General features: G+C 36.5%; 1 protein-coding gene across 1 annotated transcript; it reads right to left on the reverse strand.

Moving 5' to 3' along the window:
* Positions 1 to 3,232: 3,232 nt before the first annotated feature.
* On the reverse strand, positions 3,233 to 11,723 carry LOC140775592 (NADH dehydrogenase [ubiquinone] flavoprotein 1, mitochondrial). Its single transcript, XM_073118972.1, has 2 exons — positions 11,515 to 11,723; positions 3,233 to 4,853 (listed from the first exon to the last, which is right to left on the reverse strand). The coding sequence occupies exons 1-2, from the start codon at positions 11,653 to 11,655 to the stop codon at positions 3,390 to 3,392; spliced, it is 1,605 nt and encodes a 534-aa protein (XP_072975073.1). The 5' UTR covers positions 11,656 to 11,723; the 3' UTR covers positions 3,233 to 3,389.
* Positions 11,724 to 12,332: the final 609 nt, after the last annotated feature.

Genomic DNA, 12,332 nt, shown 5'->3' on the forward strand with positions numbered 1-12,332 from the left:
AACTTGCAAAATGGCCAGGACTACATATGTGTAGTCAAGGAATTCTTTTGTAATGTAAGTGTTCTTAATAAATGTATGTGGTCAACTATCTGAGGAGTTTCAGTGTATTTGGATGTCGATATTATTCGACGAGAGCTTCACCTACCGAAGGGTGACTTTGCATATCGACATTTTGATCCTCTTCTATCTGTTACATACATTGCTTGTGACATTTTAGTGTAGGGAGAAGAGTGGCAAGGGAATATGATGTCATATGCAAAGTTGACATCAATAGCACGAATGTTGCATCTCTTCTACTTGCTATGCTCACTAACATCTCTATTGATCTAGCATCCATTATGTATGACAATATTGAGACTGCTATGTTAAAAGAAGCACCTCACGGGGGCTTATCTTTGGAATTTTCATAACCAAGTTGTGCATGTAGAGTGGAATAAGAGTTGATCCAAATAAAACTTGTGTCAAGTTTTAGAAACCGCTAGATTGGATAACCATTCAGGCATATGATTCTCCATCTTTGCTTAAACCAAGTTCCTCTTTAGTTGCTAAACCAAGTGAATTTTATGAAGAAATTTTATTTTCAGATGATGACTCCATGAATCAGAGGAGTTTCAATTTATGCATGAGCGTTTTGATCACTCAACAACCAGATCAGTGATTTGAAATTGGAAGTAGCGAGGATTTCTAGCATTGCAGCGGAGTTACGGGTTGACCAAGAAAGATACGGGTTGAGCAAGCTCGTCAAAGTTCAATGCTTGACAATATCCTCTCAATTCTCAATTGCAACTTTCCTCCTCATGAATAGACTTTGTCAATTTGAGTCAAAAAATGGGGAGAGTTGATTTAGAGAGTCGAGTCTAAGGAGTTGTAGGAGTTTAGGGGGAGTAAGTTTTATTTGCTTAGTGAATATATTAACTATGCTAAACTATGTTTGAATGACTTACTTGCATGCTAATTGAAATAATGCTTATTGACGTTTAGATCATATATGTTTATTGTCTATTATTTGTATGATCATTTTTTACTTCATGTTACTTTTGTTTAATCTTAGATTGATATGTTATTTTTTCATAGACTTGAGTTTTTACATCCTTCCTATTTGTGTTTAATGCTCATTTAAGATTCTTTTGAATTTTTGTAAAACTAGATATTTCACCACTAATTGCTAAAGGGGAAGATTGTTAGGTTTTTAGTGTTGGCAAATATGTATAAAATAATTTAAATGCTTTTATACATTTACATGAGCATTTATATAAGTTTTGGAAGTATTCTGACTAAATATTTTGAACATCTAGAAGAGATAAGTCACTACGCTCGCACCACGTTCGAACGCACTCATATCGTATTTGAACGCGGACTCAAGCTCCACACATACAAATATGTTTTGGTCATTTGAACGCGGACTCAGGCATTCGCACATGCAAAGATGGTATTTTGGCCATTAGAATGCTGGGTGCATGCATTCACAACGCATTCGCACATACAGAGATTATTTTGGCCGTTCGAGCACACCCTACATATGTTTACAAAATGTTCACACTTACAGAAGGGTGTATTTGCATGTTCAAATGCACTTGAGAAAAATAAGTCAATACGTTTGAACATACCTAGGCCACGTTCAAACGTCACATGATAAGTCTGGACTTCCGTAAGACTTGCTATGACTTGGATTTTGCCTTATCTTATTAACTTATATAAGAGTCAGAATGCCCTAACCCTAAAAGTGAGTTGGTGATTGCCTTTAAAAAGAAATTTTTTCATAACAAGCCAAAAATAACTCCAAGTGCACTTCCATTTTCACTAGAATGACAACAGGCACTAGTCTCTACCATCATTTTGCTTTTAACGTTCTTTAATCAAACATTACTATCAATTAAGAACCCCAACCGGTCACCTTTTTCACAACATTGATCCACCAGGTAAAGAAAACCCAAGAAACAAGACCCACAAAGAAATTAATCCAAGAGACCAAGAGAGAGATTGACAGAATAAAATCTTTAAACAGATAGGCTTAGAAAGAGATACCGGACTACAAGGGGGCAGAGACGAAAGAGAGCGGAGTTTGGGATCAGAAGGGGTTGCGTTGGCATCTGAAATGTTGGGGGAGGGAAGAAACGGCATATTCCCCAAAACAGACGCACCCACCTTTGTTCCTTTTTGCCAGGAAATTATGTTTCTATTTAGAAGAAATTACATTTTACCACCGCCCCGATTAAGCCTAAATTTATTTTACACTTGAAGAGCTTCATTTGTGTAAGTTTAACCCCTGTGATTAGATCCAAATTATAACCATTACTTTTTTCTTCGTATTTGATTAAATCACACCTCAAATGATAATTAGCGTTAAAATTATAGAGAATTTGAATAGACAATTTAAGGTGTTTAATATTGATCCGATTTCAGATAACAAAAATATAATAACATTCTTCCACTAACAAATTTTGTCTCTTTTTCAACACACCAACCTTTCATCTTAAGGGTTACGTAGATGATGAATAAATCTCAAGAGGGAATAATGATTTGCTATAGTAACTTTGCTATAGTGAATTTGTTATAGTACTATTTGCTACAATAAAATTAGTGTAGGTAGAGATAATAGTGGTGTGCCCACCGTGGTAAGGGTGAAGATGGTATGGTAATACAGTGGTTAAAGGCGACGGTCAAGGTGGACACGTGGTGTGGTGGTGATAATGTGACGATCACGGGTTTAATTGGTGAAGATGGACGAAGTGGTTGGTGGCAAATAGCAGGAGGTGGAGGTAGTGATGGTAAATATGATATTTTAAAATTTGTTGACTTAAAGTTTCCAATCCAATATTTTGTAACACAATAATACCAATGGACATCCTTTCTAGGCTATCCCTACTTGTGCAGCCAATTCCAGATTGATCATATGAACCAAAAGACTCGAGAGTAGTTTTCGACCATTCTTCTCGCACAGGATTCAGGATTTTGAATGTATCTTATACTTGGCAGAATCAGTCTTCCGAAAGAAATCGGTATGTAATCTTTGTTGCAAGTAGCCAAACCGATTCAATCAATTTTCCATATAACCTTGCTGCAGACGCTACCCTAATTTGTGTTCCGAATTAATTATTACCCTGTAGCTCCACAACAGGTAGAATATTGAGGTAGTACACATACACGTGTTAATAAATTAGACAAAACACCCATATGAAGAAAGCACGTCTCTGTTACTAGTTCTAAAAGCTTATGAACTGCATCTCTCTCATCCGAATAAAAGTAAATAAAGCATTCATGTGAACAGAGACAAATCACAAGAACTGTATCTCTCATAGAGAATTGGTCTCTATCAGTTTTCATTATTTCCATAGACAAAAAAAGAAATTAAAATTAGGATAAAATACCATGGAAGGTAACCGAAGGTTTCAAGCAGCTGCAGCCTCCAGCAGTTCCTTTTCAGCTCGTTCCCGGATTCTCCTCTCTAGTTCCGGCCTAAAATGCCTGATCAGCCCCTGCACTGGCCAGGCAGCAGCGTCCCCTAAGGCACATATCGTGTGCCCTTCGATCTGCTTTGTGACCTCCTGGAGCATATCAATCTCCTCCAGCTTCGCATTACCCACTTTCAACCTCTCCATTATCATCCAAAGCCACCCTGTTCCCTCCCTGCAAGGCGTGCACTGCCCACAACTCTCATGCTTGTAGAAGTATGACAGCCTTGCGATTGCATCAACAACATCAGTGGACTTGTCCATCACGATCACCGCTGCAGTACCCAATCCAGATTGAACAGCCTTAAGTGCATCGTAATCCATCAAAACGTCATCACATATGTGCTTTGGCAGGAGAGGTACAGATGAACCCCCAGGTATAACTGCAAGGAGGTTATCCCATCCCCCTCTGACACCTCCACAGTGCCTCTCTAGTAACTCCTTCAATGGTATGCTCATCTCCTCTTCCACAGTGCATGGTTTGTTCACATGACCAGATATGCAGAAAAGCTTTGTTCCTGAGTTGTTCTTCCTGCCAAAGCTTGCAAACCATTCTGGTCCTCGCCTAAGAATTGTAGGAGATACAGCAACAGTTTCAACATTTGTGACAGTTGTGGGACAGCCATAGAGTCCAGCATTTGCAGGGAAAGGAGGCTTAAGTCTTGGCTTTCCCTGCTTGCCTTCAAGGCTCTCCAACAGAGCTGTTTCTTCACCACAGATGTAAGCACCAGCACCGAAGTGAATATGTACATCAAAGTCGTAGCCTGATCCACAAGCATTCTTTCCCAACAGTCCTGCCGCATATGCTTCTTTTCTGGCCTTCTCAAGGGCTAGCCGCTCATTCACATATTCCCCTCTTATATAAATATATGCAGCTGTTGCTCTCATACCGACTCCTGCAATCAAGCACCCTTCAAGAAGTTTGTGTGGGTCATGGCGCATAATTTCTCTATCTTTGCAAGTACCCGGTTCACTCTCATCAGCATTCACAACAAGATAAGAAGGGCGTCCATCCGAAACCTTTGGCATGAAAGACCATTTGAGGCCAGATGGAAAACCAGCTCCTCCACGTCCTCGAAGACCTGATTTCTTCATTTCATTCACAATCCAATCTGAACCCTTAAGAACCAAATCTTTGGTTCTATACCAATCACCCCTCTTCATTGCACCTTTAAGGAAAGGGTCATGTATGCCATACAAGTTGGTAAAAATGCGGTCTTCGTCTTTAAGACCACCAAAGTGGGTTTTCTCTGGCGGCGGAGGTGGTGGAGGTGGCTGTGGAGTGTTTGCAGTTGTTGCAGCCTGGGTGCTAAATGATCTGCAAGCAGAAGAGAACTTCACATTGTTGAAATGATGGACCAACCTTGCCCTCCGTGAAGGAATAAGGCCCTTGAGATGCTCCTATAAAGTAAAACACACATTAATTGAGGAAGTGCTGTTTAAACATATTTCAACCTTTTAAAAATTTAGAACTACCTTGCAGAATAGAATACTATCGCAGAGTACAAGAATAACAAAAGAAGTTAGAAAAACAACTTCTAGCAGAAAAAAATTTAGAACAGCCGATATACTAGGACTGCTGAGTAAACAAGAGGCTAGCAGAAAAGACTGGAACTCAATGTGATAAATTGACATATTAGGAGCTGAACATAGATACAGCTAAAAGAAACATAACTGCAACATCTAGTAACTTCTTTCCACCTCTTGACTACACATTAGATATCTCAAATTCAAGATCCAGTTTGATAAAAGAACACATTCTGATTCAAGAAGTACAGAAAAATTATATTAGGGAATACATTGATCTGATTCCATTATATCTGTAAATTCTAGAAGCTTCATTACAACCCTTATGACCATTTCAGGTATCTAGAAGCCGAGTGGAAGTACAAAAGAAATAGAATTGTGAATTGTGAAATCTTCCTAAGAGTAAATGAGACAAGGTATGTGGTTCATCCCTTTCACTAAGAACTCAAATGAGGACATATTGCAACTTTTACCCCAACTACCAACATGGCGCAAATGGAGGTTGGAAAATCAGGTAAGAAAGGAAGACATAAGAATTTACAAAGAAAGATCATCAAAATATAGCAAGTGATCAGATGACTCCCAAAGACTCTAAACAAGCCAAAGAAAAGTGAAAGCAATATTTTGTGCAAACAGTACTATTAGACATGTGTACTCACGTAGGCACAGAAGGGCAACCTACCAACACTTAGGTTGGGTGATTAGTCACGGGGGAAAGACTTTGATGTTGAGCAGATTTTAGTCCTTTTTCTATGGGTATTTTAGTCTATTATCCTTTTAGGGTTTGCCTATATAAAATCTTGTTATCTTATCATTTGAAATAAATGAACATTGAGATTTTGATATCTTCTACTCTCTTTCATTTGTAGATTCCAATACCCTGCTAGTAAACTGCTTTCAGACACATGTACTCGTATGGACGTAGGAGAGTAGCCCATCTAGTGACACTTTTGCTGGAAGATGAGTCATAAGAGAGAGTGTTGATGTTGAGAGTATTTGTCTTTTTTATTGTTATGGGTATTTTAGTCTTTTGTCCTCTTAAGATTTGCCTATATAAAGGTTTGTTATCTTATCATTTGGAATAGTGAACATTTTGAGATTTTTGAAAACTTCTTCTCTTTCGTTTGTGGATTCCAATACATTGCTAATGGATTCCACAGGTTAGTCCTTTGTTACTCTTTTCATCTACCATTGCTCTATATCATTTTTAGTATCAGAGCCTAAGATCCTAGTATATCAATGTTCTACCTCTTAGATTTTACGCTACTCTGCATTTGTTCTTTGCTTGACCAATCGCACTATGAATGCCGGAACATTATGAAATCCAACACACAATGAGTACGACGAGTTCGAAATAGCACAAGAACATCATCGTTGTCGAGGAACAAAAAGAATCTAATATCACCGCAGAACTTCAAAGCAAGACTCAACGGCTATCAAAAGTGAGGTGAGTTGTCCATTTGTTATTCAATATTTAATCACCAAAAGGGAGATCAATCTTTCTCTTTGTTGTAGGTAAAAGAATAAAAAGACTAAAATTCCCTCAACATTAAAGTCTCTCGCTCACAACTCATCACACAACCAAAGTGTCATTGGATAGGCTGCCCTCCTGTGTCTGTGTGAGTACACGTGTCTAAAAGTAGTGTCCACACCAATTCGCCCAAGGTAGAAGAAACTCGACCCCATCGAATAGGGTTAAGGGCAGCTCTGGTAGAACTCCCCATAGGTTCAAATCGATCTACTAAAGCTCTTCACATGTAATCCACATGCTACTAGACTCTGAACAGTCTCCATTGAACTAGAAGTCAGTGAACTCCTCCATCAAAGTTTATTGCTACCTATCATCCAAAATACCATCTATATTTTCTTTTTGTGTGGATGGAAAAAAAGAGGTGGTAGGATTAAAAGCACGCATATCTAATAGGTGAAAGTAGGTGTATCATAAGAATCATCAGGGATGGTCATATGAGGTTTATAAGTTCCTAAATCTTTAATATTAAAAGTAAAACTAATGTTATACATAGAGCGAATATCTATAACATAAGTATTAAGTCCTGCACATTTCAACATCTAAAAAGGTCCAGCACTATAGGCTTGCAATTTCCATGTGGCTCCTAATGGAAACCACTCGAGTATAACATGAACAATGATAAAATCTCCAACATGAAATTCCTTAGCATATCTATGCAAATTGGCCTATAAATTATTTAGTTAATGATTATTTGAGATTTGCTATTATCTCATCATATTATTGCACTCATCTGCATTGTCCCTCTACATTGTCATTAGTTAAAACTCTTTTGCATGAAGCTTACATAACGGTTGGGTAGTATCTAACTCTCAATCTCAATCTACTATGGAGCCCAATGCTATGGAAAACATGCAAAAATTCATTCAAGAGTCCTTTGAAAAATGTCACCAAGCTAGATGATATCAATGCCTGCTTTGAGATCTCTTTTCATCTACAACTGTTCTATATCAATAGTTGCATTGGTAGCTTCATAATCGGCACAAAAGTTCTGTAAATAGAACTATGAAAAGGAATCTCTACATGTAGTGCAATATTAAGATGCAAACTTTGTAACAAGTTTCATCTCCACAGACTAAATGAATGAAACAATGCAAAGAGTGTGAAACACTACTTCAGGTATTTAAATTTGATGGTACTATCAGCTCAGATTCCATTGTCAATCAGTGCAAGCAAAAATTTAAGTTCAAAGAGATTGCTCATTGACTTGGAAAATAAGAGCACTTTGAAAAGAGAAATAAGAAGTTGGTAGACATGAAAACTAGGAGATAAGCACAATTTCTCTGCAGGAAGCATAGGTAGGAGATATATCTTAAGAATATTCAACAATACTTGAATAAATATGCTATTGCACAAAGAAGTACAAAAGTGGGTAGGCTAATTTGCACCCTGTAGAGAGTGGACTCACAAAAGGCACTAGCAAAAAGAATCATTGCTTATCTAACTATAACTCAGATGTCTGCAATCATCCATATCAAATTATAGTAATTTTTCGGCCCATAGAGAGACAATAATTGATCTCAAAAATTAGTTAAAATTTTCAGTAAGAGCTTGATTGCTTCAGTTAAGAATAAATTAACTAAAGATTTTTCACAATGAGACTTAACGATGTATATTATTTGACAATGGAACTGTTCTAATTATAGATGAGCATCCAATTAAGAGATCGGAGAAAAACCTAAATCTAATTGTTTCACAATAAGTAGTTCTAGACATAAGTAGATGGAGTGCAACTTTAGTAAATCGAGGCATGAAAAGAGAACCACCAAGAAAAAACTCCGATCAACTTAAATCTATATTTCAGCAAGATAGGAAGATTAACATGGGAATTTCTCATCTAGAGCAAAATAATTAGCATGGTTCCAAGTTTTGGCTGGGGCTCTCTCTCTCTCTCTCTCTCTCTCTCTCTCTCTCTCTCTCTCTCTTCTCTCTCTAATTCTTTTTCATTTCTTCTCTCACCGGTGCCCTATCTCTCTCATTTCTTTCTACTGTCCCTCTAGCGTCTCCTCCCTTCTTCCTCTCTTTCTTTTCTCCAATCTCTTTCTCTGTCTCTCTCTCTCTCCTTCAATCTCTATTACTACAATAGAAAATCTATTGTAGTAACAGAGAGTGAGATAGAGAGACGAGAGAGTGTGAGAAAGAGAGGAAGAAAACGTGAAAAAAAAAATCAAAAAAGAAAAAACTTGCGACAATAAGAGAGAGGGAGGAAAAGAGATTGAGAGATAAAGAGAGAGAGAAAGAGGAGGGAGAGAAAAGAAATAAAATAAAATAAAATTTGCCCTGAGGCAATAAAAGAGAGAGAAGGTAGAGAGAAGAAAGGAAAGAAAATAAGAAAAAAATAAATTTGCATTGGCAATAATAGAGAAAATGAGGAAAAGAGAGAAGGGAAAAGAGAAAGGAGAACCAACTCGGTATTCATCGAAGTTTTGAATAAGTTAATATAATTTTTAGTTTTTAGACTTCATATATAAATAATTATTATTTTCTTATTATTTTTCTAAATTTTTAGAAAATTTCGTCATATTTTTAAATAATATTTAGAATTTATATGATTGAAAAAATAGTCTGATCCGATACAGGTGGCTGATACAGCCAATACGTATCATTTTTTCAGATGGCCGATCCCGATTCCGATACCGAGTTTTAGAACCTTAATAATTAGAAGGAGAATAACCTCTAATGTGTCACATTGATTGTCATATACCGTTAAGAAAAAGAAGACAAAAGAAACGAGAAGCTTAGGTTATAAGACATCAGACATGCCATGCTTTATAAATCATAAAAATGACAACTAGCAACAACATATGCAAAGTTAAATGCCCACCAAGATAAGAATGTAAAGATGGATAAGTGACACTATGTAAAAGAATAACTGAGGTAACTTAAATCGCTCATTTATAAGAGCTAAACATATAGAGTATAAAAGTTTAAAAAAATGCCAATTTATAAGAGCTAACATGGTGTAGGAATCAATGCGTAATCGACCCAACAGGGGTAATTTTGAGATCAACTGCATAGTATTAATATCCAATTGGATCAATTCGACTCAATTTGGTTCACATTGGCTCCTCAGTTTTTCTATAAGGACATCAATAGGACAGAAAACAGTGCCTTAAGTTGCATTAATGTGTTTCAGACATTCACTGTCCCGGTAGCTTGACTAAACACTTATACTGACCATCCTTTATTTAATGTCATTTTATACTTATCTTCTGGTAGTCAATCTCAAAACTACTAAGTACCTGATTAGCCGTACTAGATATCAACCTTGGGGTTGATACTTCTTCAGTCCTTTTCAATCTCATGTGACTTGGAAATTTTTTGTAGAAATTTCTTAGCATTATGCATAATATTGCGATAGTCAACTTCAAAATTAAATGGGATCTGAAACCCAAGAATAAGAAATTTAGAAGACCAAGAACAAATGACACTCAAAAAAGGACAAGAACAAAATTATGATAAATTAGACCCTACAAACTCAAATTGAGAAAATTCTGGCAAAAACAAAGATGTCCTTAAATTAAGTCCAGATAAACATGCATTTCAATGAGAAGAAAAAATGCTTTTATATCTATTACCTATGACAACTTTTCTTAAAAATAATTTACGTTAGAAAAGTTTTAGTACCCGCATGCACCTTTTCTTTTGAAAGGAAAAAAGAGAAGACGAATGGAAATTGTGATGCTTTTAGTGTTACTTTACGTTAGAAAAGTTTTAGTACCCGCAAGCACCTTTTCTTTTGAAAGGAAAAAAGAGAAGACGAATGGAAATTGTGATGCTTTTAGTGTTACTAATATATTCATCCAAATATACATGGGAATGGAAATCGGAGCATCCTATAAAGGACACACACTTTGTTAAATATCAAAGTCTTGTTTACTGCCATATTCTAATGTATAATTCTATAATTCACAAATCAAATATTCATAGGCAGGGATGTACATCAATTTGCATAACTATGACGAAATAGTTATTCTAATAGTCAGTTTTCACAATAAATCTGCACATTACATATGATAAACCATAATCCAGATAAAAGGAAATCTTGCTCATGCAGTAATATTTTCAACACTAAGGACACACATCAACCTTTAAAGTCACTATTGAAATGATTTACTTGACCCATTAAGAGAGACAAAGGAATGAGGTTTTCCATGATCTACTTGCATGCTTCAATTTGAAGAAGACAAACAATGATAGAAACATGTCAAGATGACCTTGAAGAATCAGAATACAAGAAGGAAAATGGAGTTGAAGTTTGCGTCCCTACATCCTAAAAGCACTAAGAAACATTGAAAGGGAAATAGAAACATTATCTGTATAGCATAGCATGCTGCTATTTATGCAATATCACAAAATATTGTCCTAGATTAGTAGACGCTAAATCAAACTAATATGCTCCACTTGACATTAGTTTTGTTTCAATATTGTTTTCAATTTCAATTGAAGATGACGTTATTATGCCAATCTGGGTCCATGAGAGCAAGATCTGGTCAGCTTTATCCATGTCACGAGAGGAGAAATTATTTCCCCCGACTCAAATATTCAGGTTGGAATGTTTTACTCAACAAATCAAGTCATGCCCTGTTCTTTAATTACACAAATCACTAGAGATTAAATCAAAATTTTCCTTCTTTTAGATTATTCTTACATAAAAATCTACTTTTTAAGATTCCTTCCGGTGATTGCAAATCCTAAATTGCAACCAAGCTCGCCATCTGACCATAAATAGTCGCCCTATCAGTTTATCCTATCTATATAGCTGCCTGTAAGAATCCATTAATTATTTCAGAGCTTTCTCAGCTTACAATTACACGCTACTAATTGAATATAACGATGAACAAGAAAGAAGAAAAAAATTCCGTCTTTTTCTCAGGGATTAAAAATGCCCTAATTTCTGATACTATAAACAAATCAATGCCCGCAAGAAAACATTGGGATCCTAACTCCAACGAAAGGCCCTAAAGAAACTTAGATGTGATCAGAGATCTCAGGGAGTTCATGTACCGCAAAGAGATCGGACTTCTCGCCAGAGATCGCGGCCTCGTCCGAGGAGAAGAAGCGGCCGGAGGAGAGCGTCGACGACGCCGGGGACGGTGATCTAACGGACGACCTTAGGTTCTTGAGTAAAGCTCTTCCCACCGCCATTGGAGAGCACCGAATGCTTCGAATCTACACTCTTCCTTCCTTTATTGAGGCGGAGATTTGAGATGGGAAATGGAAACGAGGGATGCAGGCGTGGGTAGGATAGGAACCAGGAGAACTCCGCACGTGCGGTACCACGTGCGATACTAGTCGGTAACCGTATTTGGGTGGTATAATTTCTTCACCGACTTTCGGTTTATGAGAAGTTGGGGATGACATCAAACTGATTTTTTTGGAATTTTACTGGACAATGCACTGTCAGATTCGACTATTCTACAAATTTTGCATCACATTTAAAAAAAAAAAGGAAAAAGAATTCAACAAGTTTTTAGCCACTGGATATTTGGTAACAATAGAAGATGGAGAGAGAAAAGAACAGTGACTACAAACTTATTAGCTTTTTTTTTCAATTTTTTAGTATAAAATTTATAATTTTTCCTTACAATCTATATTTCTTCTATCCGTAGACCGATTTATATCATTAGTTTCAATCAAACAATTACAACTTGATACAAGGAAAGAAAAGATAAATAGGATAAGAACTATAAAAACAAACCCTCACTTGACTGTATTACAAACCGAACTACAATAAAAGCAAAGTATCTAAGTATCAAGAACAAGTATTCAAACACAATAAAAGAAGAGATAGAGCAATGCTGAAGAATCAAGTCTTCCTTTTG

Source organism: Typha angustifolia, chromosome 14 (assembly GCF_048772165.1).
Source record: "Typha angustifolia cultivar Huaian chromosome 14, ASM4877216v1, whole genome shotgun sequence".
Lineage (NCBI taxonomy): Eukaryota > Viridiplantae > Streptophyta > Magnoliopsida > Poales > Typhaceae > Typha > Typha angustifolia.

Bases quoted from the DNA above. Each gene is read 5' to 3' on its own strand.
- LOC140775592 (XM_073118972.1), bottom strand. From the start codon at position 11,655: ATGGCGGTGGGAAGAGCTTTACTCAAGAACCTAAGGTCGTCCGTTAGA. The intron at 4,854-11,514 runs GTACATGAACTC...TTTACTTTATAG, and splicing joins AGAAGTCCGATCTCTTTGCG to GAGCATCTCAAGGGCCTTAT.